The 27,805-nt window shown below is 43.2% G+C and overlaps 1 protein-coding gene across 1 annotated transcript in view; it reads left to right on the top strand.

Annotated features, from left to right (window-relative positions):
- Positions 1-27,805, top strand: part of TRIO (trio Rho guanine nucleotide exchange factor) — a gene marked incomplete at its 5' end in the record, with an annotated part of 370,926 nt that overhangs the window by 247,564 nt on the left and 95,557 nt on the right. The window contains 12 exons of the mRNA XM_082651933.1: positions 503-618; positions 3,911-4,033; positions 16,280-16,474; positions 16,573-16,688; positions 17,512-17,578; positions 18,185-18,294; positions 19,230-19,299; positions 19,903-19,992; positions 21,525-21,617; positions 23,676-23,787; positions 25,112-25,302; positions 27,225-27,326. Coding sequence (XP_082508059.1) covers positions 503-618; positions 3,911-4,033; positions 16,280-16,474; positions 16,573-16,688; positions 17,512-17,578; positions 18,185-18,294; positions 19,230-19,299; positions 19,903-19,992; positions 21,525-21,617; positions 23,676-23,787; positions 25,112-25,302; positions 27,225-27,326 — 1,385 coding nt within the window. The remainder of the gene's footprint in view (positions 1-502; positions 619-3,910; positions 4,034-16,279; positions 16,475-16,572; positions 16,689-17,511; positions 17,579-18,184; positions 18,295-19,229; positions 19,300-19,902; positions 19,993-21,524; positions 21,618-23,675; positions 23,788-25,111; positions 25,303-27,224; positions 27,327-27,805) is intronic.

Below are 27,805 nucleotides of genomic sequence, written 5' to 3' on the forward strand. Positions count from 1 at the left end.
CTAGCTTCATGCTTCTCAACTTCATTTCCTTCCCTCTCCTAAGGGTTTATGTTTTTGGTTTTGTTTTTAAAGCCCCCATCGTTTTCTTCTAGTACTCCACTGTTTCATCTGACATCTTTTGATGTATACTAAATTCCTTCCGCAGGAAGGTTCTCATGGTCTTGCACAAAACATCTAATACTGGTGTTTTTCCAGCCATTGTCAGATTGCCCCAGCAGGGGACTCAGTAGCTATCCCACTGACCCAGCCGACCTGAGGGATTAGAGGCCAACTCGAGGGTCGGGTGATGTCAGTCGTAAGTGTAAACTGGAGTAGGAGAATGAGGAGGGGTCTGGACAGGCGTGTCAAGGAGCCAGGCAGGCAGGCCGTGCGGCTCAGCGACTATACTCTGGCTCACCACGGCCTTTGCATTAAAATGTCTTTAAATAAGAATGAATGGGATTTTGTGGGTGTTGTGCTTGATGGCCAGCGCCAACATGCGGCTTTCTCTTCATTCTCTCAGATATCTTGAATGAACTCTTCCAGCGGGAGAACAGGGTGTTGCATTACTGGACCATGAGGAAGCGGCGGCTGGACCAGTGCCAGCAGTACGTGGTCTTTGAGCGAAGCGCCAAGCAGGTCAGCCATCACACAGCCCTCCCGGCGCCCTCCTCCCCGCGCCCAGGCCTCCGTCGTCAGACGGGCAGCTTCTGACGTGGCAGCCGATGGAAAACCACTGCCTGACCATCAAAACAGCCTTGCCTTTTACTTGACCGTGTGTTGCCAGAAAACCCCCCAGCCTCGTAAAAGTGTGTTACTCGGTGATTTTGGCCTCAGCGGGTGTGCCATTCAGCTCTGTCGAGCTGCCGTCACCCCACAGTTAAGACAGCGAAGTGCGCGCAGTCGTGGTCATGATTTAAGTCACTGTTAAGATAATACGGTGGGCAGTGTTCCATGTTGGCGTCCTTATATCTTCAAGACAAAATTGTGTTCTTCGGATAAACTGAGCTAAAATTAAGTAAGAAATGTGGCAGAATTTCTCAGAATTCAGTATACTCAAAAAAAGGTCACACATTTGGCTAAGGCAGGGACCTCAAGAGGGTACGTTTACAGTGTCCCCCTCCCCTCCCCCGCCTGCCGGAAGTCATTCTGGGATCGATGGCCAGTCGTGGAGATCATTTTAGGGTAAAGTCTGTCTGACTGTAACTCAGACAGGAAGATGCCTGTCACTTCTCTCTGGCCTTAACAGTAGCCTAGGAATCCGTGCCCATTAGTCCAGAATTCGGAGGGTCAGGAGGGAGCGGGAGGGAGAAGGCTTGTTCTCAGAAGCCCCCGCGAGTCGCCTCACATGCACCACGTCCCCAGGGCCTCCTCAGGGCTGCCGGTCCCTGGTGTCCGCGTGTGACCTGCTCTGTCTTCTGGATCCACCTGGAAACCTGACACGTGCCTGATGCAGCGTAGGCATTCGATAAAATCCGTTTAGCTCAAGAAAGATCACATTTTCCTCAGCACAGATTTCTCACTTGGGGAACATATTTTGTTTAATTTGGTAAATGTCAGTCTCTCACTGGGCAGCCTGCTGCCCAGAGCAGCTCGGTGTCCCAGGGCGTAAGCAGGAGTTCCTGGTCCCTGAACCTGGCACCCTGACCCGACCTCTCCCTTGTCTTGATTGGCTTTCCCAGATGCAGTTACCACGTTCCCAGCAGGGGTGGCAAGCGGTAGTATTTTTTAATGTTTAAATTCCATTTTCTTAACATTTAAGGATAATCTAACCGTATTTCAGATTTATGGGGGCCTGATTTTATTTCTAATTAGAGACTATTTCATAATCTTTTCTCACGTCTTTGTTTATCTCTCTGTTGAAAGACAAGGAGTCATTCAGCTACAGAGAACAAAATTGTAAATAATGCCCTTGACAGAGAAGAATAATGGAATACGCTGTTGCTTTTTCCTAAAGCCAGTTCGCATGCCAAAAATAAAATCATTCAGTTTCTGCCGTTACAGATGATGGCCCGTCACCCCACGGCCCTGTAGGGTTGGCTTCTGTGCTGTACGATAACAATCCCACAGTAAATACCGAGTTATGGGTGGGCTGTGGCAGGTGACTTGCATCCCCTGCTCTGCTCTGGGCACCTCCTGCCTCGGGGCTGCTCCTCCCGGGCTGTCTGTGCCCCCTCTCCCTTACCTCTGCCTCTGAAAGTTGGCTTTCAGTTCAGGGCTTGTTCTTGTTTCTCTTTCCTCTCTCCTTAGCTCTCACTGTTGGTGTCTCCCAGCCCTGACCTCCATTTCTGGTCTCCAGATGTAGAAACCCCAGCTCCCTCCTTGCGTCTCTCCACTTTGGCCTTAACCAAAGCAGAAGTGGACCCGGGACTCCCCGTCTGCCGTGTCCCCGCCCTCATCTTACCTGATTCCCGCCTTTCCCTCATCTTCCCAGCTTCACCCCTTCATCGGGGCCTGATGCAGCACATCTGCCCTCTCCTCCGCCCCCAGAGCCATCACGGGTACCAGCCTAGCCATGTCTCATATGAACCCCCTGGACCGGTTTGCCAACCGGTGTTGCTTTTCTCTCGCTCACTCTCCACTGCAGTCCCTTTTCCATGTGGCAGCCCCATTCACTTCCAGACCAAAGTCCAAAGGCCTGCGGCCTCCGAGGGCCCCCTGTCGCCCTCCAGCCTCACCTCCAGCCTCCCCCTGTGCAGGGCCCCTTTCCTCCTGAGCCCATCCCTTCTCAGCCTGCGGGTCCCTCATGGTCACAAGGGCAGGGCCCAAGCCTCCCCCACCCCAGCGCCCCCCTCAGCACCTGCCTGCATAGAGGGCGCTTGGGCACGATTCGCTGTGTGAACGGAGGAAGTAGGGACCTTTGAATAAATTGACCCAAATGGCTTTCTGCCTTGATGCACTGTCAGTGGCAGCATTGTTTCAGAGGTGGGATAGCCATGCTTGTGCAAAACGAAAGTAAATTCCCAGCCAGGAAGCTGCATGGTAAGTAATCTGGGTCGTGGTTTCCTTTTCATTTTTTTCTTCTAAAATGCCATAAATGCTGTGAAGTATCTAATAGAGACGGTGATGTTTCTGTTCCAAGACCAGCAAGTCACAGCGGACGACTAAGATACTGCGAAGGGCAGATATGAAAGCTTCCATGTTTTTATGTTTCTTTTCCATAGTGTTGCTTTTTCAGATGTTTATGTTTAAGTAAGATTTCACTTCAGATCTATGCACATAGAAGGAAAAAATGGCTTCCATCTAAAACCATGAAAGAATAGGAGTCAGAATGTGTCCTTCTGTTGCAGTCTGGACCTTGCCGGCCCCCTTCTTCCCAGGTGGGGTCATCTCTCTCCTACATCTGGGAGGTTAAGCCACTTCTGCCAGCATCTCCCCAGAGCATCTTTATGCATAATGACGCTCTGTAGGAGCCCCCAGAAGGCCAGTGAAGTGGGTGCACACCTCAGGACTCACTGAAGGCAGGAATAGGAAGAAACGGCTAACATTGTACATTTGAAAGCTGGGAATTTGCATCTGCTTTCTTTTCCTGTTTTAAGTTAGATCACCCCAGGAAGGCTGTCAAGTCCCTGTGACGCGAATGTCTCGGTGTTCAGCAATGCGAGGGTCTCAGACTTCCCGTTCCCCACACTTTCTCAGTATTCTTGAGGGAGGCTATTCACTGGACTCTTATGGCCCTTTAGGGTCATGCTTATAAGAAACTCCTGAGCTTGTTATCATTGATGCCTAAGTGACATGATTACAGTTTTCTAGAATGTCAACTTTTAATTTTGGAATTAAGATACATGTCTCAGAAGCTCATCTCTCTTTGAGGGAGTGTTTCTTGATGCGCCTGGGAGTGTGACTTTGCGTTTAAATGAGATACTGAGGTATTGGGACTTGCTTCACTGACGTTGAGCCGTGAACCTGTTTCCATTCCTTCCGTCTCTAGGCTTTGGAGTGGATCCATGACAGCGGGGAGTTCTACCTTTCCACACACACCTCCACAGGTTCGAGTATCCAGCACACCCAGGAGCTGCTGAAGGAGCACGAGGACTTCCAGATCACGGCAAAGGTGAGCTTGCATTGGCTCAGTGCCTGCGTGCCTCCTGCATGTTTCCAGGAAAACCTCAAACAGGATACTTTGTGTAAAAGAGATCTTTCCTAAAAATTTCATTGAAGAAATACCTTATGCAATGGGAGGAACGGGGTGAGCCAGATGGACTGTTAGACCCTACTTTAGTGGTAATTCTAAGGCCTTTCACACTGTCCTCATTTGTCCCTTTGTTTCTCTGTTTCCTTTTTGTGCCTCTGATTTCTGGAAATGCCTCCCACCTCCTTCCTTTATTTTTTCTTTCTTCTTTGTCCTTTTCGTTCTTCTCTTGTTTTCATTCGGTTTTCCAAGTATTTTCTGAGTACTTGCTATTTTTATGGAACGCTGGTGTTCCCAGCTTGACTTAGACGGATCCTGTGCGTGTTTCCTTTCCTTGTCTTGAACAGTGAAAACTGCTGCAGTAGCATCATGCCCAGTCGTCCAGTCACGAAGCTGTCCGGGTTTTATAGTTGGCAGAGTTTATGTCAGTGGCTGTTCATAGGCTTATAAAACTGGAGGCATTTTCACTTTTCTGCTGAATTAAATACATCTTTATGGCATATGCAGTACATGTGACTGTGAATTTTTAAGCAGATGTGTAAGAATTCACACACTGACATGAATGTTTTCTCAATTAAAATATTTGCAGGGGCTAATTCCTTCTTTTACCTCAAAACAATTTTGAGGCTTCTAGGCTTCCCTTCTCAACCTGTGGTGTTCTTGTTTTTTGTTTTGCAAAGTTTTGAATATACATGCTATGTACTGTTTTCAGGACACCTCTGTTTTTGATGATAGAGTTAAGGTTTTAGAAAAAATTGGAAATTAATTCACATTTAAGAGTAGAAAATAAATGATGAAGCTGCATAATAATTTTTGGGTAAAAAGAAGTGTTCCTGAGGAGACACCTTCAAGATAGTGGAGGAGTAAGACGTGGAGATCACCGTCCTCCCCACAGATACATCAAAAGTACATCTACATGTGGAACAACTCCAACAGAACACCTACTGAACGCTGGCAGAAGACCTCAGACTTCCCAAAAGGCAAGAAACTCCCCACGTACCTGGCTGTGTGGCTGACAGGGTCTTGATGCTCTGGCTGGGTGTCAGACCTGAGCCTCTGAGGTGGGAGAGCTGAGTTCAGGACATTGGTCCACCAGAGACCTCCCGGCCCCACGTAACATCATTCGGCAAGAGCATTCCCAGAGATCTCCGTCTCAACACTAAGACCCAGCTCCACTCAACAACCAGCAAGCTCCAGTGCTGGACACCCCATGCCAAACAACTAGCAAGACAGGAACACAACCCCACCCATTAGCAGAGTGGCTGCCTAAAATCATAAGTTCAAAGACACCCCAAAACACACCGCCGGATGTGGTCATGCCCACCAGAAAGACAAGATCCACCCTTATCCACCAGAACACAGGCACCAGTCCCCTCCACGAGGAAGCCTAGACAACCCACTGAACCAACCTTAGCCACTGGGGGCAGACACCAAAAACAACGGGAACTACGAACCTGCAGCCTGCAAAAAGGAGACCCCAAACACAGTAAGTTAAGCAAAATGAGAAGACAGAGAAATAAGCAGCAGATGAAGGAGCAAGGTAAAAACCCACCGGACCAAACAAATGAAGAGGAAATAGGCAGTCTACCTGAAAAAGAATTCAGAGTAATGATAGAAAAGATGGTCCAAAATCTTGGAAATAGAATGGAGAACATACAAGAAACGTTTAACAAGGACCTAAAAGAACGAGAGAGCAAACAAACAATGATGAACAACACAGTAAATGAAATTAAAAATTCTCTAAAAGGAATCAGTAGCAGAATAACTGAGGCAAAAGAACAGATAAGTGACCTGGAAGATACAATAGTTGAAATAACTACCACAGAGCAGAATAAAGAAAAAAGAATGAAAAGAATTGAGGACAGTCTCAGAGACTTCTGGGACAACATTAAATGCACCAGCGTTCGAATTATAGGGGTCCCAGAAGAAGAAGAGAAAAAGAAAGGGTGTGAGAAAATATTTGAAGGGATTATAGTTGAAAACTTCCCTAATACGGGAAAGGAAATAGTCCAGGAAGCACAAAGTCCCATACAGGATAAATCCAAGGAGAAACACGCCAAGACACCTATTAATCAAACTATCAAAAATTAAATGCAAAGAAAAAATATTAAAAGCAGCAAAGGAAAAGCAGCAAATAACATACAAGGGAATCCCCATAAGGTTAACAGCTGATTTTTCAGCAGAAACTGCAAGCCAGAAGGGAGTGGCAGGACATATTTAAAGTGATGAAAGGGAAAAACCTACAACCAAGATTACTCTACCCAGCAAGGATCTCATTCAGATTTGACTGAGAAATTAAAACCTTTACAGACAAACAAAAGCTAAGAGAATTCATCACCCCAAACCACCTTTCCAACAAATGCTAAAGGAGCTTCTCTAGGCAGGAAACATGAGAAGGAAAAGACCTACAATAAGAACCCCCAAACAATTAAGAAAATGGTAATAAGAACATACATATCAATAATTACCTTAAATGTAAATGGATTAAATGCTCCAACCAAAAGACACAGAATGCCTGAATGGATACAGAAACAACACCCATATATATCATGTCTACAAGAGACCCATTTCAGACCTAGCAACACATACAGACTGAAAGTGAGGGAATGGAAAAAGATATTCCATGCAAATGGAAATCAAAAGAAAGCTGGAGTAGCAATTCTCATATCAGACCCAATAGGCTTTAAAATAAAGACTATTAGAAGAGACAAAGAAGGACACTACATAATGATCAAGGGATCAATCCAAGAAGATGATATAACAATTGTAAATATTTATGTACCCAAACATAGGAGCACCTCAATACATAAGGCAAATGCTAACAGACATAAAAGGGAAAATCGACAGTAACACAGTAATAGTAGTGGACTTTAACGCCCACTTTCACCAATGGAGAGATCAACCAAAATGAAAATAAATAAGGAAACACAAGCTTTAAGTGATACATTAAACAAGATGGACTTAATTGATATTTATAGGACATTCCATCCAAAAACAACAAAATACACTTTCTTCACAAGTGCTCATGGAACATTCTCCAGGATAGATCATATCTTGGGTCACAAATCACGCCTTGGTAATTTTAAGAAAATTGAAATCATATCAGTTATCTTTTCTGACCACAACACTATGAGACTAGATATCAATTACAGGAAGAAAACTGTAAAAATTACAAACACATGGAGGCTAAACAATATGCTACTAAATAACTAAGAGATCACTGAAGAAATCAGAGAGGAAATCAAAAAATACCTGGAAACATATAACAATGAAAACACAACGACCGAAAACCTATGGGATGCAGCAAAAGCAGTTCTAAGGGAAGTTTATAGCAATACAACCCTACCTTAAGAAACAGAAAACATCTCAAATAAACAACCTAACCTCACACCTAAAGCAATTAAGAGAGAAGAACAAAAAAAAACCCAAAGTTAGCAGAAGGAAAGAAATCATAAAGATGAAATCAGAAATAAATGAAAAAGGAATGAAGGAAACAGTAGCAAAGGTCAATAAATCTAAAAGCTGGTTCTTTGAGAAGATAAACAAAATTGATTAGGCAGACTCAAATCAATAGAATTAGAAATGAAAAAGGAGAGGTAACAACTGACGCTGCAGAAATACAAAAGATCATGAGAGATTACTACAAGCAACTGTATGCCAATAAAATGGACAGCCTGAAAGAAATGGACAAATTCTTAGAAATGCACAACCTGCCAAGACTGAACCAGGAAGAAATAGAAAATATGAACAGACCAATCACAAGCACTGAAATTGAAACTGTGATTAAAAATCTTCCAGCAAACAAAAGCCCAGGACCAGATGGCTTCACAGGTGAATTCTGTCAAACATTTAGAGAAGAGCAAACACCTATCCTTCTCAAACTCTTCCAAAATATAGCAGAGGGAGGAACACTCCCAAACTCATTCTACCACCATGACCACCATCACCCTGATACCAAAACCAGACAAAGGTGTTACAAAAAAAGAAAACTGCGGGCCAATATCACTGATGAACAGAGATGCAAAAATCCTCAACAAAATACTAGCAAACAGAATCCAACAGCACATTAAAAGGATTATACACCATGATCAAGTGGGGTTTATCCCAGGAATGCAAGGATTCTTCAATATACACAAATGAATCAATGTGATACACCATATTAACAAATTGAAGGAGAAAAACCATATGATCAACTCAAGAGATGCAGAGAAAGCTTTCGACAAAATTCAACACCGATTTATGATGAAAACTCTCCAGAAAGTAGGCATAGCAGGAACATACCTCAACATAATAAAGGCCATATGTGACAAACCCACAGCCAGCATCGTTTTCAATGGTGAAAAACTGAAACCATTTCCCGTAAGATGAGAGACAAGACAAGGTTGCCCACTTTCACCACTATTATTCGACATAGTTTTGGAAGTTTTAGCCACAGCAATCAGAGAAGAAGAAGAAATAAAAGGAATCCAAACTGGAAAAGAAGAAGTAAAACTGTCACTGTTTGCAGATGGCATGATACTATACATGGAGAATCCTGAAGATGCCGCCAGAAAACTACTAGAACTCATCAATGAATTTGGTAAGGTTGCAGGATACAAAATTAATGCACAGAAATCTCTTGCATTTCTATACAGTAATGATGAAGAATCGGAAAGAGAAATTAAGGAAACGCTCCCATTTACCACTGCAACAAAAAGAATAAAATACCTGGGAATAAACTTACCTAAGGAGACAAAAGACCTGTATGCAGAAAATTGTAAGACACTGATGAAAGAAATTACAATGATACAAACGTGGAGAGATATATCATGTTCTTGGATTGGAAGAATCAACATTGTGGAAATGACTCTACTACCCAAAGCAATCTACAGATTCAGTGCAATCCCTATCAAACTACCAATGGCATTTTTCACAGAACTAGAACAAAAGATATCACAGTTTGTATGGAAACACAAAAGACCCCGAATAGCCAAATCAATCTTGAGAAAGAAAAACGGAGCTGGAGCAATCAGGTTCCCTGACTTCAGACTATACTACAAAGGTACAGTAATCAAGACAGCGTGGTACTGGCACAGAAACAGAAATATAGATCAGTGGTACAGGATAGAAAGCCCAGAGATAAACCCATGCATATACGGTCACCTTATCTTTGATAAATTAGGCAAGAATATACAGTGGAGAAAAGACAGCCTCTTCAGTAAGTGGTACTGGGCAAACTGGACAGCTACATGTAAAGGAATGAAATTAGAACACTCCCCAACACCCTACACAAAAATAAACTCCAAATGGATTAAAGACCTAAATTTAAGGCCAGACACTATAAAACTCTTGGAGGAAAACAGGCAGAACACTATGACATAAATCACAGCAAGATCCTTTTTGACCCACCTCCTGGAGAAATGGATATAAAACCAAAAATAAACAAATGGGACCTAATGAAACTTAAAAGCTTTTGCATAGCAAAGAAAACCATAAGACGAAAAGACAACCCTCAGAATGGGAGAAAATATTTGTAAATGAAGCAATGGACAAAGGATTAATCTCCAAAATATACAAGCAGTTCATGCAGCTCAATATCAAAAAAACAAACAACCCAATCCAAAAATGGGCAGAAGACCTAAGTAGACATTTCTCCAAAGAAGATATACAGATTGCCAACAAACGCATGAAAGGATGCTCAACGTCACTAATCACTAGAGAAATGCAAATCAAAACTACAATGAGGTAACCTCACACCTGTCAGAATGGCCATCATCAAAAAATCTACAAACAATAAATGCTGGAGAAGGTTTGGAGAAAAGGGAACCCTCTTGCACCGTTGGTGGGAATGTAAATTGATACGGCCACTATGGAGAACAGTATGGAGATTCCTTAAAAAACTAAAAATAGACCTACCATATGACCCAGCAATCTCACTACTGGGCATATACCCTGAGAAAACTATAATTCAAAAAGAGTCATGTACCACAGTGTTCATTGTAGCTCTATTTACAGTAGCCAGGACATGGAAACAACCTAAGTGTCCATCGACAGATGAATGGATAAAGAAGATGTGGCACATATATACAATGGAATATTATTCAGCCATAAAAAGAAATGAAATTGAGTTATTTGTAGTGAGGTGGATGGACCTAGAGTCTGTCATACAGAATGAAGTAAGTCAGAAAGAGAAAAACAAATACTGTATGCTAACACATATATATGGAATCTAAAAAAAAAAAAAAAAAAAGGTTCTGAAGAACCTAGGGGCAGGGCAGGACAGGAATAAAGGCGCAGACGTAGAGAATGGACTTGAGGATATGAGGAGGGGGAAGGGTAAGCTGGGACGAAGTGAGAGAGTGGCATTGACATATGAACACTACCAAATGTAAAATAGATAGCTAGTGAGAAGCAGCCGCATAGCACAGGGAGATCAGCTTGGTGCTTTGTGACCACCTAGAGGGGTGGGATAGGGAGGGTTGGGAGGGAGACGCAAGAGGGGGGAGATATGGGTATATATGTGTATGTACCGCTGGTTCACTTTGTTTTATAGCAGAAACTAACACAACAATGTAAAGCAATTATCCTCCAATAAAGATGTTAAAAGAAATAAAATAAAAGGTTATATTGAAAAAAAAACAACAAAGAAAGAAGTGGTGTATATGTACTACTATATTTAAAAAGGATAACCAACAAGGACCTACTGTATAGCACAGGGAATTCTGCTCAGTGTTATGTGGCAGCCTGAATGGGAGGGGAGTCTGGGGCGAATGGACTCATGTGTATATATGGCTGAGTTGCTTTGCTGTGCACCTGAAACTATCACAGCACTGTTAATTGGCTATACTCCAATATAAAATTAAAACTTAAAAAAAAAGAAAAAGTGTTCCTAAAAAAAAAAAATGTTCCTATAAAGTAAAAAGATTGAATTTCTTGTGTGGCCCTTAACTTGGCTTTGAAAACATATCCATGGGGAATTTTTAAATCGTTTAGAGTGACAACAGCTACTTTGTATTATGTTTATTTTTCCTTTTTGATACATTCTGTAACACCTTCTGAGTCCTGCTGTTCTTTCTTCCCGGGGCTCTCTTCTCAGCTCCCCTCCATCCCAAGCTGGAAGTGTACCTTTTCCATTCAGGCTCTCGGTGCCGGGCTGTGGGAACCCCTGGTCTCTGTTCTGGAGGACACACAGTGTAGCGGGGCTCAGTGGGGAGGCCTGGCAGCAGGAGCTTTTGCGTAGGGCGAGCCACACCCAGAGGGGCCGTGAGCGCTCCGAGGGGACCCCCGCCCGCTCGGTTAAGGGGAGCTGACCTGTCGTACCTCTGCAGGTAAGGATCGTATCTTTTCCTTCCTCTAGCTGCAGTATATGTTTGACTGAATAATTCTTATTTTTTGTTAATAATTGGATAATAAATACAGTTATTGTGTGCCTTATATGACTTATATTTGTTTCATTGAATGTCCTTTGGTTATAGATAGTAAGAAAATGCCTAAGATACACTCAGGTAGATTTAAGCTTTGCTCATTTGCACTGACTTAAATTTCCATGGATGCTGCACTCTGCAAGCCATGCGTACAGCCAGACAGCTGTTCACTGCCCAGCTCCGGGGGATGCCATGCCACGCCACGCACACAGGTTGTGGTGGGAATGTTGTCATCTAGAGCTGAGTAGCGTGGCAGCTTTGTGCCACCAGTGGAGTGCATACAAAGGGATTTTTCCATTATTTCTAGTTTGCCCTTTTCCTCAGACTTGGGTTGTGGTTTTGGGAAGAATGAGCAGTAACAGGCATATTTTTGCCTGTATTTTATTTTAAAAATAAGCATCTGAAATCAAAGGTGACATCTGATCTTTCTATTTCCCAAACAGAGCTGTTTCTTTTGTTGGGTATATACTGAATTAGTTTTGCTAAGAGGAACTGATAGGTTTTGAAAAGAGCACCTCTCAGGTTTTTTTCTTAGCATTTTTTCCTTGGTTTCTGGCTCCTTTTCTTTTAATCAGAAAACGTCTGCCCTGGTGCTTGGCGACATCATTCAGTTTTTCGTGTTGAAATGATGCTCTTGCTAGCCTTCTGTCCCTCTGTCTTAGCATCTTCTAAGAAGTCATTTTTCTCTTGTTACGTAGAAAATCCTTCGTTCTGACATGACATCTTCCAGTTCAGTAGTTACATAATTAGTATTGTAACATTTTTAGGGTTCATGGAAATGAAACCTCTCCTCACTCTCTGATTATGACTCAGCTTGATTCCTTTGCAACTCAAGGCAGTAATTTCTCAGAATGCTTTTAAGCACCACCGGCATCCAGGCCATGGGTGTTTCCTTAAAAGCAGATTTCTGTCCTCACCAGGCACGTACTGACTTGGACTCTCTGGGAGCAAGGCTTGAAAAGGAGCATTTCTAACAAGCTCACCAGGTGGTTTTTATGCACACTCAAGTTTGAAACCCACTGCCTTACTAAGACCTTCACAACTTTGTCCCCCATGCCAAGTGCCTTACTTTGCTGGAAAGTGTCTGAGACCATTGAATATGTATCCTTTCTGGGTTTCTGATTACCTGAGAACATGATGAGTAAAGCTCTCGTGAGCATGTGGACTTCAGCCTTCGGTCTGCCTTTATTTTTCTCCAGTCCCTTGATTATGCCTAAAGGTGAGGTTGTTGAGATTATATTTGTACTCTTCAAAAATGAAAATCTGCTTTCATAACAATCTCTTACACAAACAAGGAGGCAACTGTGTCCTGATAGTGAAGGATAAGCAAGAGTTGTTAAATGAAAATGCTAGGTGCCGCGCACTGCTTATCATAGGCATTTATGCAAAAAAGGGAAGGGAGAAAAATACACATATACATACACGCACTTGCTTGTATATAATAAAACATCTCCGGGGTGGTACACAAGAAGCTGATACAGGTAACAGGTGAATGTGGAGTGAGAAGGCTTTTCACTTAGTGTCCTTTTGTACCTTTTGAATTTTGAATTCTGTGAATGCATTTTAAAAATACCAGTTAAGGGGCTTCCCTGGTGGCTCAGTGGTTGAGAGTCTGCCTGCTGATGCAGGGGACATGGGTTCGTGCCCCGGTCCGGGAAGATCCCACATGCTGCGGAACGGCTGGGCCTGTGAGCCATGGCCGCTGAGCCTGCGCGTCCGGAGCCTGTGCTCCGCGATGGGAGAGGCCACAAGGGTGAGAGGCCCGCGTACCGCAAAAAAATAAATAAATAAAAATACCAGTTAAAAATACACCGTTATAAAGGTTCATGGATTAGCAGGTTCATCCTACTTAATTTTGATCGCACCATTCATTCACTCAATTGTTTATTGGCCTCTACAATATACCAGGAACCACTCATTGGTGCAGAGCTCATGGATTGCACGTTCTAGTTAGAGAAACGAGCAATAACATGATAAATGAGTAAATATATATATACACACATGTTAAATAAGAGAAAAAGCCACGGGGGAGGGGACGGTTGCCATCTTTGATAGAGAGGCTTCGGCAGGTCTCCTCAAGAAGCCTTTGACTATCTGATGAGCATTTTTGTTTAAATGAAGTTTGCAAAGGGAAGATTTGTAGATCTACCAGCCTTTGCCTATAGGAAACCTTTTGTTCTGTATCTAATTTCATAGACTCAACCTGTCGGCGTCACATGCTTGCAGCTAGGTCTGTGTTGTGATGTGTTTTTGACATATATGAAAATCTTCCTTTAGTTTCTTGGTGGCTTTTGTTTTCTGTTTTAATGTAGGTAAGGTGCATTATCTTTTTTATCTTCACTTCTATGTCCCCACTGCTTAAAGCATGAAATAACTTTCTTAACCCCTTAAAGATTAAGGGGCCCTTGGACAACACGGGGTTGAGCTGTGTGGGTCCACTTATACTCAGAGTTTTGTCAACAAATACGTACTATAGTACTGCCTGGTCCCATTGAAGCCTCGGATGTGGACTTCATGGGGGCGGGGTGAGAAGTGAGGCGCAGGGGTCAGCACCCCAACCCCTGAGTTGTTCAAGGGTCAGCTGTTTGCAGTGCCCTCCACTGATGTCATTCATGACAGTGGAAAAGAAATGCTTAAATGGTGGTAAAACCCAACTTCCCCGTGCTTTTCAGAAGATTAATATCTTGGTAAACAGCAAAACCTTCTTTAGGCAACCTGATTTTTTAAAAATCCTGTATCAGCCATGTCAATTCTCTTTGATATTAAAATTTAATAATGTTTCTAACTTAAATCCGTTTTGGAATTTATGCTTCCAAGTCTGAAGCTTTGATTTCTTACTTCCTTGATATATAATTGGGCTTGTCTTAACCAGAAAGGTATCGTGTTGATCACAAGTCAGAAGGTTTGTTTGACAGATATTTTCCTTTTAGCTCACTCTACTTGAGTTCATATCCACACAAGATGAAGGCCCTAAAAACTTTCAGAGTGTTTTGTTTGGCTGACTTTCTCCAATAAACAGCTTTTATGCAATTTGCAATAGCAGTATTTTTCACAGAGGTATTAATATCTCTGGAGTTCTGTTTTCCTGTAGTTTTTTTGTAAAGTATGTTTTCATGCCAGTTAAAAGTAACTACCACTCCCATTAAAGTTGCAGGTGTATACACACTTGCATAAAGGACCTAATGTTAATTTATTATCTCAATAAATATTTGGTAGATGGCCACCATGTGCCAGACACGTAGAAGGTGTGTGAGATACTAGTGAGCATAGGAAGCAAATGTCCCTGGCTGCTGGCAGGTGCATTCTAACCAGGAGAGAGACAGGCAGTGATCTTAGCAAGTGAATTACACCTCTTGGGAGGGTGAGGCGTGCTGTGGGGCAGAGCAGAGCAGACAGGGTGAGGGAGGCGCGTGGCAGTCGTGAGGGTTAGGGAGGCCGGTGAGAAGTGGCCTTTATTCGAGCAAAGTGTGAAGAAACCATGGAGACGTCCAGGGGAACAGCATTCCGGGTGGAAGGGGCACTGGTACACAGAGGCGGAGGCCAGCAAGCCTGGAGGGATGGTGGGCAAGCTGGACCCTGTGGAGGAGCCCGGGGGGCGTTCGTGTAGAGTCTGAGGATGTTCACAGCTGGCTCTGCAGGCTGCCTAGTGAACTCTGCTCAAAACTTTTATTGTACAAAGTAAGGTAGTTTATCCAGGTTTTGAACCCTGACCTCCTTCCTTTGGGGGATTTTTAAAGTCAATTTCCTGAGTGTTAGTCATAAAGATTTTCTAGTTAAAGCCTAAGTGAGAAAAGCAGGTTCCGTAGCAGAAGAGTAACTGTACTCCTACGAAGTGCCAGTGGGAACGTTGAAGGAAGCCTAAGGGCCAAATGAAATGGTAACAAATGATACAAGTAGTAAGTCGTAATGCGTGAGATAATGAGTGAAACGGATGTGACGAAAAATCTGTTGAAGAGTCAGATTTGAGTGAAATCACTGCCGTATGTATGTATGTATCCATCTATCCATCTGTCTGTCGGACCAGTGTTTTATGGTTATCCGTAGCTATAAAAGTAGGAAAGTCATACTTAAAGATCTTTCTATGTGCATATAAAATGAAATAAGTGTATTTCTGAGAGAGAGTTTTAAAACAGGGACTAAGTTTAAAATACCTCTATGAAGGCAGCTTCCCTAGTCGTGGCTTTTCCTCCGGGTCTACTGAGAATTAAAGAAGAAACGAGCGCGTGCTGTGATGCTGCGCCATCAGGGATTTGGTTGCGTATCTGTGGGGGGCGGTGGGGGGCGGCGGCGGGGGCTTAGCCACATAGGCTCCAGGAGAACGAAAATCTCAGACGGCTGCTGCCCTAAAAGGGCTTTCGGTCTAACTGGGGACACAGACTAAACAAGCGTAAGGCGGGAGGTGTCTGTAAGCACTACCTATGGCCTTCACAGGAGGAGAGTCGTGGAATGTAGAGGCCGTCCTGAGTGAGCATCCTCTTGTTCATTTTGCAGAGTGACTGACCATCTACCAGGTGAAGACACCGTCCAAAGACTTTTTCCTCGAGGTCATAAAAATGCCATTCATTGCAGAAGAGCTGAGGAAATGGAGCCAGTCTAGGATCGGGGAGATGAATTGGGTGGACTTAGGGTTTCAGTCTGAGTTTCTGTCACCAGCAGTTATTTTCCTGTTCAGAGCTCAGAGTTGTAGGCAAGTTGCCACTGTGTTTCTGGTTTCTGGCAGTTGGGTTCATTTGCTTCACAATACTTTCCTGTTGTTTTTTTGCAGCAAACCAAAGAGAGAGTGAAGCTATTGATACAGCTGGCTGATGGCTTTTGTGAAAAGGGGCATGCCCATGCGGCAGAGATAAAAAAATGTGTCACTGCAGTGGATAAGAGGTACAGAGATTTCTCTCTGCGGATGGAGAAGTACAGGACCTCTTTGGAGAAAGCCCTGGGGATTTCTTCAGATTCCAACAAATCGGTAAATTGCTTTGTGCAAATTGAATAAATGACTGTTTTCTTCTTCGTACTGTTTGTCGATTTAATTAACTGAAGTTCATTGACTCCCTTATTCCACAGAGTAAAAGTCTTCAGCTAGATATCATTCCGGCCAGTATCCCCGGGTCAGAGGTGAAACTCCGCGATGCCGCTCATGAACTTAATGAAGAAAAACGGAAATCTGCCCGCAGGAAAGAGTAAGCTTGTCTTTAAGAACCTGCCAGGATTCACTGAAAAAGTGAAGAAAATGTCACTTGGACAAAGATGCTTACTTCTGTGTGTGCTTTGAAATCAAGCAGAGTTAATACTTTTCATTGCTCTGAATGTGCTTAGTTTTTACAGCAAAAATGCCACTGTGTCCACTGTCCCCTGATGCAGAAACAGTATCTTGTTGTTTTGTCCATGCGCCCCCATTTCATATGTGGTTGACAAGTTGTTTTAGTGTCATTTGTCATCAATAGGTCATGAGTAATAATACTAAGGAGAAGAAATTAATGACACAAGTGCAGCTGTTTGGAAGTTGCTAATTAGTAAACTGTACTAAATATTAATAAAGACAAAGGATTGCCCTAAACCAGCGGTTCTCAGTCGGGGCCAGCTTTGTCCCCCCGGACGGACATTTGGCAATATGTGGAGACATTTTTGGTTGTCACCCAGTGGGGAGGGGGGAGGGCTACTGGCATCTAGTGGGCGGAACCGGGGATGCTGTGAAACGTTTTATAAGGCACAGGACAGTCCCACAGCAAAGCATCCTCCAGCCCCAAACGTCAATATTGCCAAGTTGAGAAACCATGACCAGTAGGTACCTTAACAAAATTTTTTCCAGAATGTTTTTTCCTTTGAATTGGTGACTGGATACTGTTAATTCTTCTATTCTTGCTTGAATTCTCCAGAACATATCACTGACGAATGCTTTTTCAACCACCTTATTATTTCATAGACCCTAAAAGTAAATAGTTAAAATAAGCATGTATCCTGACTGTGAACTAAACTAGTTGCTGTCTTTTCCTCTGCTTTAAGGTTCATAATGGCTGAGCTAATTCAAACTGAAAAGGCTTATGTAAGAGACCTCCGCGAGTGTATGGATGTAAGTAAGTTTTTCTACTTATTTATTTAGATGGAGTATAGTGTCGCTGTTTATTCTTACCTGTTGGCAGTTCTTAAAACAATCACGTTTTGTTGTTATTTTGGAGATTTGAAGTGCGCACGAGCAACCTTCTGTGCACGTTGCTGCACTTCTGTGAAGTTCTAGGCGTGTTGTTGCTCATTACAGAGATGATGCAGCACTAATCCTCTCATTCCGTTTACCACATGATGGCCTGGCTGACATTCTGTCTGTGTAGAATTTTACAGCAGCTTCAGAGAACTGTGCCTACCGTGATGATTGCCAGCTGATGCTCAGTAGTTTAACGAATCTTTGCCGTACTTGTGGAGTAGGTTTATCCCAAAATTTGAAGCTGGGAATGCATTTAGAGCTGAAAAGTATGGAAACTATTCTCAAGTCTTAATAACAACTGAGATTTTTAAAAAATAGTTCCTCATGTTTTTGTTTTTTGCAAAAGGTTGTATTGTTAAGATATATTTTCAATTATACATTAACCCTGGGTACGTATTCACAGAGGTCAGGAGTACCTGTTTCTGGAAGGTGAGGTGTGGGTTTTCGTCTAACCCTCTCTGTTTCCCTCCCGGCCAGACCTACCTGTGGGAAATGACCAGTGGTGTGGAGGAGATCCCGCCCGGCATTGTGAACAAAGAGCTCGTTATCTTCGGGAACATGCAGGAAATCTATGAGTTTCACAATAAGTGAGTGGCTTTATCTTTGGGGACCTCATTAGCCACTCTGGAAATCTGTGCTGAAGTTTCATGACAAGTGAAAGTTTCCAATAAATAAGCATAGATTCCAGTGATTTTGTTGAAGTTTGCAGGAAGCCTGCCAGACTCGCTTCACAAGGACAGACATTCTAGAGACTATTTCAGCAGAGACTCAACTTTGTATTTACTTTTTATAGAAATGAGATTAGGAAAACTGAAAGCTGGTTTTGTAGGAACCCTAACTTCTCTCAAGCCTTTGTCATCAGCTGCTGCATCAGTTACTTCTTAGGGTTAAAAGAAAGAAGTGCCCTCTGTGGGGCTGCTGGCTGGTGTTTGGTCTTTTCTAATAAGAAGGAGGAAGGAACTGAGGACTGAACAGATGTGTAGTGTGACCAAAATAAAGTGCCCTTTCCACAGGCCATAGGAGGAACATGGTTTTATTTTCAAGATCAAAAAAAAAAAGGCAGCAGAAGCTCCTCTAGGTGGAGTCTGTGCAGCCCAAATAGCCTGTGGAAAGATGATGCTGGGCCAGAGCTGGCGGTGTCTTCCTCACTTGCTTGCCCCCCACCCCAGCAAAGATGCTAGAATCTAAATGGGTTCTCTAGGTTGAGTGTTTACCTCCCTAACTTATGTCCTTAGCTACTAAACATACCACTTTCCCAGAAGTAAGCTACTGTTGAAAGTGTTCAAAGGCTAAACTGGTTAACTCTTTGAAAGTCGCAATAATTTACCCTAGTTCAGAGCACTTGCTCTACATTTTGTTAAATTAAAATCTAGAAGTTACAGTTTTCACTGCATTTAATTAAAATGATGAAGTTCAGACATTGTCTGAATTCACGGTATGCTTGGTCTAATTCCCGGCATATCTCACTAGTAAAATGTTTTAAAACACCGTAATCATTTAGTATCATTTTCTGTCTCTGCAGCATATTCCTCAAAGAGCTGGAAAAATATGAACAGTTGCCAGAGGACGTTGGACATTGCTTTGTAACCTGGGTAATGAAACCTCAGCCGCTTGTTCTGTCACAGTTGCTTTGAGGGAAGTTGGAAGGAATACTGTTCATTTCTCAAGTGTCGCCATTTCCTCCTGGTGTCTAAAGAGAGAGAAATAGACTTTACCTCAAAGAATTACATTCTCCAGCTAGTTATTAATGTGGAATAAACTTTTTATTGATAGTAGTGATGGTTTGAGATAGAATGTTGAGTTAGTGTGCCAGGCCTCTTCATGGCCCTGGGGATTCACGGGTAATCGTGAGTGCCCAGCCCTGCCTGGGAGGATTGTCCGGTCGGGAGGGAGGGGAGGAGGCAAGTGACCTGGTGATCAGGCCCTGCTCTCTAAGTGTGACACTCACGTTTGCATATAGCATCATGGGAAGATGGGCCGGCATCCAGCCCCGACTCTGCAGGCCAGGGGAGGACGTGTGTCCTATTAGCAGGATGTGTTTCTTATTTTAATAGTTTCTTTATAAAGCAGCGTTTCTTAAATTGGAGGCTTGAATTTCATTTATACACACAGCTTCTTTTCTACATAAAAGTTTATCATAATTTGATTTTTTGTCATTTGAAAGAGATAGTCTAATTTTCGTTTTGTTTATATAGGCAGACAAGTTTCAGATGTATGTCACATATTGCAAAAATAAGCCTGATTCTACTCAGCTGATATTAGAGCATGCAGGATCCTACTTTGATGTAAGTAAGAGATTACTAAAGAAGCTGTGATATTTTCTGAGTTGCATTTCGTGTACATAAAATGCAGCATGACTCATAACTTTCACCTAATAGATGGCATGATACCATTTTTATCGATCACATTTATAATTGGATTTTCTTATATTCTGTTTTTAAAAGATGCTTCTCAAATACTTCAAGCTGTATATCTGTAAAAAAATTCAGATTTTAATATATACATGTGTGTGTATATGTCATTACTTACAATTTATATATAGTCATTAATTTTTTACATGTAATATCATGTAAAAAGTATGAGTATTAACTATTAAGCTTCTTTTCCCCTCTATAAAAAAAAAACTTTGGATCTTTTTCGATCATTTATTTTTCCCATTTCAATTTCATGATGTTATTCACTTCCAGAAGTGGCCTATCAGTACAATTTTACAAATAGCTCTCTAACAGCTCAGACCGTCGGGAGGTTCATTAATTATATTCTCATTGGTGTAAACATAGTTCGTCTTTTGTGGGACCATGTTGCGGGGAGGTTATTTAGTACAAATGGTGGTGGAGCCTCATGATATAATATATGAGTGATTTGGGGGTTTCCAGAACAGAGCCAAATGTGTGCCAAATAAATTTTGATTAAAAGATAAGGTACTTTTGAATTTTACGTATAATAATTTGGGGCACGAGGCCACGAGGGTATTAGACTTGTTTCCGTCTTTTTGTTTGTACACGGCCGAGTGTGATCATCTGCTCTTCTCCGAAAGTCTGGGACGTTAGGATACGTTTTAGCTCCTGTCTTTCGAGGTGGAGCCCTGCCTGTAGATGCCCCTATTTTAGTTGCCATTCTCATGCCAGTAGTTACACGTCACTGCCTGGGTGAATACGAAGCCCTGCTCCCAGCCCAGTGAGGCCTTCTCTTTCCAGTATTTCACACGACCCTGGGTCTTTGCCATCATGTGGAGCCCAACACTGTGGCTCTATGCAGTTAGGATTATTGAAGGCCTTATTGAGCGTATGGCACACGTGCTGTTTGGAATCAAAAGTCATTTAAAAAAACCCATGCCCTAAGGAGGATGCCAAGAGCTAAGATACTGCAAATACAGTAGGTTGGTGTGAAAACGAGAGCAAGCAGGAGAGAGGACTTCCTTATAGCGAGGGCGAAGGAAGCCTCCAGTAGGGAGGGTTGCGATGTGGTCTGTGGCGAGGGTGCGCACGTGGCTGAAGCTTCAGGAGCTGCAGTGGAAGAGTCTGACTGCCGGGCAGGCGCAGTGATGACGGCACCAGGAGTGGTTGGCTTCCCTGCTTGACCTCTGCACGTGGAGGCCTGTAATACAGGGGAAACACTGTGTCTTTAATATTCAAAGTGATGACCGAGATTTGTTATTTTTATGTTGAGCTTATTAAAAGAAGCAGTAGTGATTTCTACTTTAGAAAAAGTGGTTTGTGTGTATTCATCGTGGGAGTAAATGAATGTAAATTTTTAGTTCCTGTTATCTGACTTACACAGTGGTGTGTGTGTGTGTGTATGCTTTTTCTTAATTCAGGAGATACAACAGCGGCACGGATTAGCCAATTCCATCTCTTCCTACCTTATTAAACCTGTTCAGCGAATAACGAAGTATCAGCTCCTTTTAAAAGTATGTATGAAGCCTCTTCAGCCTGAAAAATTTTATGCACTGTGCATTGTCATTTTGACATTGTTTTATGTATATAAAGTACCCTGAGTTTTTGAAATAACACCTAGCAAATTAATGTTATTTTATAACTCATTGCCATATATTGCCCTGACCGATTTGTCAGTGCATCTGGTAAAGAATAGTATATTCCTTGATTATGCACCTGAACTTTGTTGACTGACCCTAGCCCTTGACATAAAATGAGAAAGGAAGGAAAAATTGTCAATCCTGGACGATTTAGTACCATTGTTCCCAGTATGACTTGTATCAGACTGACCTCTGCTGTTTCTTGGTTATGAATGATTATAGTTAAAATCACACTTGTAAAAATCAAATAATGATTAGTTCTGACGATAGAATGGTGAAGAAAACTTAGAATTTGTGATAAGAGTTGTTACGGAATTCATTATATATAACTGACGCACATTTTCTTGACTACAAGAAAAATAATATACAAACTCTATCTCATGCTGTTTACCCCACCGTTTCCTTGGCTGGTGAATGTTATTAAACATTACAACGTACCCACATCCGTTCATCCCAGTAAGAACATTGCATGAACCCAACTAAGTCCCCAGTTCGGTCCTAACACAGCAATAGGAGATGATCATGTAATTTTTCTAGATATAAAAGAAATACAGAAGATGAAGTTATGAATGCCTGAAACCCCTACTTTTACCCTTTTTGTGAACACAAAAAAATCTAGAAACAGTAAAAAGTGGCTACATTCTTTGGTGAAGGGATACCATTATGGCATTCTTACATTGGAAAAGCTCTCCTGCACTTCCCTATCAGAACCCCATTAAGTGATTTTATGACCACCACGGCAGAAATAAGTGGTTGCTGTAAACATGAAATGAAAGTCAGGAGGCTAAGTTGTTTATATTCACGTTTGCCCTTTGCTTTCTAATTCTGCAAAGGCAACTTACCTCTTAGTGTCCTCAGGATTGATGGGTTTTGTTTTTAGCACGTGGTTCTAGTAAAGATCTCTTCCTCGGTGACCTCACATGTAGTCATTCACTATTAAACCTCTGCTTTAATTTATAAACCTGACTTTATTCTGCCCAGGGGTTCTTCAAGAGAGCAGTCATGAGCTATGCTGAGCTCCCCAGCAAGGAGGGTTTTCTGACAGTGATGTTAGTCTCAGCACATTGCAGTTTTAAAGCACTTTTTGCCAAGCTGCTCAGAATAATAGGTGCACACCATCTGTCCATGAGAAGAGGGGCCTGTCAGGCAGCTGCATTGCCCGAAACCATCCAGGGTATGACTGCAGGGCCACGTCCCTCTCGTTGAGCCCCAGGACACAGAAAGCTGTTGTTACTGTCACTGCCTGATAAAAATCATAGATGCGCTGGTGAGAAAATACCTTGGAGCCCACCAGAATGTGAATCTGTTGTCCTGCTGTCACTCCTCTAATGACAGGCGTTCCCCTACGCAGATCTTATGCCCGGGGAGGCGTGCTGCAATCATTAGAGCTTTCTGAATGTCCCAGCACAGAGAAGAAGCGTTTCCCTGTAGGTAACTGTGCAGTGATGCTGTTCCCGCTGTGAGACAGGGCAGCTCCAGGGCAGAGGGGACGTCGTGTTCATGGCACCAGAGGGCTCAGAATCATGCTGGGATCCTGTGCAAGCAGAGCAGTACTAACTGGACTCTGGCTTGACCTTCGGATGTAACCACTAGCTGACTGTGCTTTGCTACACTGCTTAAATATTTCATTTGTCATTTTTGAGGCTCGGTAGTTGACGTGGACACTAACTTTGTTTTAATCTCTGACTGCATCTGGTTTCCTCTGAACTGAAGAAACATCCTGATTTGAGCAGGACACACTCTTGCATCCATTGGATTAAGAAGCAGTTCAGTTTTATCATTCGCTCTCTATGCGAATCTCTGCCCAATTGACCACAGTTTGTTTTTATCTTGCCAGTCGTGGATTTTCACAAACTCTTTCATTTCTGCAAAGCCCTCCGTAGCAGAGCATTTTGCTCTCCTGGGCTCGTTCACGGTGTCGGTTTCCCACAGGAGCTGCTCACGTGCTGCGAGGAGGGGAAGGGGGAGATTAAGGACGGCCTGGAGGTGATGCTCAGTGTGCCAAAACGGGCCAACGACGCCATGCACCTGAGCATGCTGGAAGGTACGTCCTCCCGCCTCCTGCTGACGCCACCTGTCCACCCACCCCACCCCACCCCCCGCGTCCTTGTGCCTCTGTGTTTAGTTAGGAGTCATCAGTGCAGGTGCAGGTGCCTTGTTTTTGCAATAATTGGTCTCGTTGCTTCCCTTAAGGAGTACATGACATGCTTCGACCTCATCACAAGCCTGTCCTTGTCCCCTCACTGGAGAGCAGCCGCTCCACACTCTGAACCCTGGGAGCGCCTTGTGTCACTTGCCTTCAGCTACCTGGTCTCTGTGTTAGAAGGACAGGTGGAAGGATAGGTAGATCCGTCCCCCAAGATGGTAAAATCCCTAACAGCGCTCGAATCTTCCCCATCTCTGAGCCGTGAACCGAGCAGGTTCCACATCCCTGCCCGTGCGGCCAAACAGCGCGTGGAACGTGGCGAAAAGAGAATCAGACAAATACGCCTAAAAATGGTCATCGCCGGTATAATTTCCGTGAATGCTTCTGTTTAAGAAAGCTGTTTCTGTGTTTCAGCTCAACTCTCATTATCAGGTTCCACAGAGTTATTTTAAGAAGTCATCCTGCCCCAAACGCTTCGGCCAGCCTGTGTGGTCACCATTGGTCCCATTGAACAGTTTCCCAGTTAGGGCAGAGGTGCTGCTGTTTGTTAGTTACAGAGACCCCCCCCCCCCCACCTCAGAGGCCAAGCCAGAGCACCTTTTCCCCCTCTGATGTAGAATCCCGAGCTGGTGGGCAGCCCTCAGGGCGTCACCGGGGACTCAGGCTCTGTCCAGCTGGTCTCTCTCCACTCCTTGGATGTTTTGCTGGTTGGCCAGCTGCAGGGTGTGTCAAGGCCACGTTAGCCTTCCATCTAGCAGGAGGTGGGGAAAGAGCGGGGAGGGGACAGCTCGAAGGGCAGAAACCAGAAGTTGTGGCCCAGGCGTAGGTGAGCGTGCTTGTGGCTGCTCCTGGCCGCACGGGGGGCTGGGAAGGGTAGTGCTGGCTCGAGCGGCCACAGAGGGGCTTCTGCTCGTAGAGGAGGGTGCCCCTGGAGGCTGGCACGTAACTAGAAGCCCCTGCCCGGGTGTCGGCCACTTCAGGAAGAGACAGCCGCCGTGAACGGCAGCCAGTGACCAGAGCGCGACCAACTGGCTTGAAGAGCTTCGTGTCCAGAGGAGAGAAAACCCCCCAGGGAAGGGTAGCCAGAGGCCCAGATGGGAAACTTTAATCAGAGACTGAGTGGATGGGCGTTTTGCAAATGTTTAAGTAGCCATGATGCTACTACTGCATCATTTTTCATTTTCTTTCAAATTGACCGTGCCTCCTTTTTTTCGTGTTCTAGGGTTTGATGAAAACATTGAGTCTCAGGGAGAACTCATCCTGCAGGAATCCTTCCAAGTGTGGGACCCCAAAACCTTAATTCGAAAGGGTCGAGAACGGCACCTCTTCCTTTTTGAAATGTCCTTAGTGTTTAGTAAAGAAGTGAAAGATTCCAGTGGCAGAAGCAAGTACCTTTATAAAAGCAAATTGTTTGTAAGTATAGGCCTTCAGAATTGTAAGTTTAAAGGTGACACAGTTGCAGCTTCTTGTGGTCAGAGAAAAATGACTGTTTGTGGCCTTCAGTGTAACCTCCTAACTCCTAAAGTGTGACTCTGAAGCAGCTTCTTCAGTGAAATTCTGACAGCCTTGAGTCCACTGGAGGGCGCTTGTGAGTTTGAGTGTCCCTAGACTTAGGAAACTTGCTTTTTCTAAATTCCGTAGAATCCAACTGCAGCATAAGAAGACACTTCGTAAGTGAACTTAAATTATTTATCTCCTGTGTGCCTTAACTAGCTTTATAAATAAATCAATCATGTTAGACTATAATTAAGTAAGTTCTCATCTCATTATAATTAATATTTCATTCACCGACATTGGAATTTATTGAAGCAGCCTACTGGGTGGCTAACTGTGGGCTCTTAATGATGAAGTTTGATTTTTTCATTAAAAATACATTTATGAAAAACAGCAGCAGAATACCATTATTAGAGAAAATGTATGTTATAAGCAGAAATCGTTTTAAAGATACACAGCCCCACCTGCCTAGAGACAGCCTCCCTTGAGCGCTTGGTAGATAGAGTGATGCATCTGAATTCTTCTTTAACTTGTCGGCCTACTTCCGGGCAAGAGAAACACACCTGGTGCTCTTTTCCATGGGTGGCAGCCCCACACAAGTATCTATAAACCACAGGTCGACGCTCCAAAAAGTCTCGGACGGGTGTCATCCTCGCCTTCCCTGCGTGGGCGATATCTCAGAGGCCTTTCAACACAAAATTGCTGGGCAGGGGGAGGAAGAACTCACAATCAGAGAATAGAAAATGTGGTAGAATTTGGTTTCTTCACAAGATATGGCAGATCACTTATAAATATTGGTAGATGTTTGGACTTTGGACAACTTATACATTATACGTTTTTATGATATCCACGTATTAATCAAATTCCCGAAGTAATAGAATACTACCAAGTGTAGAAATCATCTTAATAATAATCTGGAGTTTGCAAGTTCAGGCTAACGATAGGCATACCATTTTCTTTGGCTTGTTTCCTGTTTGAGATTGTCTTTTGGATCACAGCCCACCTTACATCATTTTAGATCATATTGTAACTGGAAAGAAAACATGAAGCATTGCTGCCTAATAATTTCACTAGCTGGCCTTAATCAGTCCCTAGGGACCAAGCCAGTCTGTTTTAGAAGCTGACACATCTTCACTTACTTTATCTTTTAAAAGTCAAGGTTCCCTCAGAGGCCACAATTATGAATCACTTCCTTTGCTGGAAAGGAGAGAACGCATTGGGGTGAACCCGATTGCGGGGGAGGGTGAAGACGTTGACCTTCATCTACACTCTTCCGGGTTCTGCATCTCCTGCAAATGCATGTATTATAGAGAGAAAGTTTGTCTCTTAGCCCTTAACATCATTGGCGAAATAGTAGACATTAATGCTATCGATAAACACAGTGGAAACGAACTGCGTTTTAAAGTATCATTTAGCTTCTCCTGTGAAGCTAGTTCGTTAATGAAGGTGCATGGTAGCAGCTCTTTTGCAACTAGGACAGACTCATTTTATTGTTTATGAGGTTGAAAATAGTCAGCTCTTGATTTTCCAGATAACAGGAAATAGAACTTTCCAGATATTTTGTTTTCTTCTTCTGGATTTGCTTGTTGACCTGCTTCAGGATTTCCAGTGGAGGTGCTCAGAGGAAGCGGAAGAGATGAAGCCAATCATGTGTAGCCTAAGAACAAAATTTCCTCATTGTAACTAAAGTGAGGTCTAAGGAGTATGTATCAGTGTAAACAAAACCGTGTCATTACAACCTAGCATGAGCACGAGTCACCAAAAACGGTTTCCTTTGTCTCTGTTCTATATCCTGCCAGAATTTTACTGTTGCCTAATTATGTAATTGTCTTTTTATCCAGACCTCAGAGTTGGGTGTCACAGAACACGTTGAAGGAGATCCTTGCAAATTTGCACTGTGGGTGGGGAGGACGCCAACTTCAGATAATAAAATTGTCCTTAAGGTAGGTCCATCCGAGGCTTGGGAATGTGCTTTGTGACAAGATGACCATGTCTGTGAGTGCTTTTTCCTGTTGTTGAGCCATATTGGTTTTCATGTCCTTTTATCGTTCCCTTTGTGTTCTGTAGAGATTGGGGATTACCACAAAAAGAACAGTAGAATAAATTCAGTTTGGTATTCTAGTGGTGAAATTACTCAAGCTAAATTTTTGCTTGCCTACAAAAGGTCACTTGGAGAAAGGTCTTTCTAAACTTCTCCATTCTTCCAGTCTTGCAAAGAATTGGGTGATTCCATAAGAGATGCAAGAAGTTGAGGTACAGGAGGAGGGAGATATGGACCAGTAGCTCCCATTGTGCACTTGACCTCTGGTTTCCAAAGGAGAATAGGCATCTGATGAATCTGTGAGGGCCTTTGACAGTTTCAGGGCTGAACGTGCCGGGAGTCTTCATGGGGTCCTAAGAGTCTTTGGCTTCCAGTTTGGAG

Source organism: Grampus griseus (genome assembly GCF_964374135.1).
Source record: "Grampus griseus genome assembly, chromosome: 3".
NCBI lineage: Eukaryota > Metazoa > Chordata > Mammalia > Artiodactyla > Delphinidae > Grampus > Grampus griseus.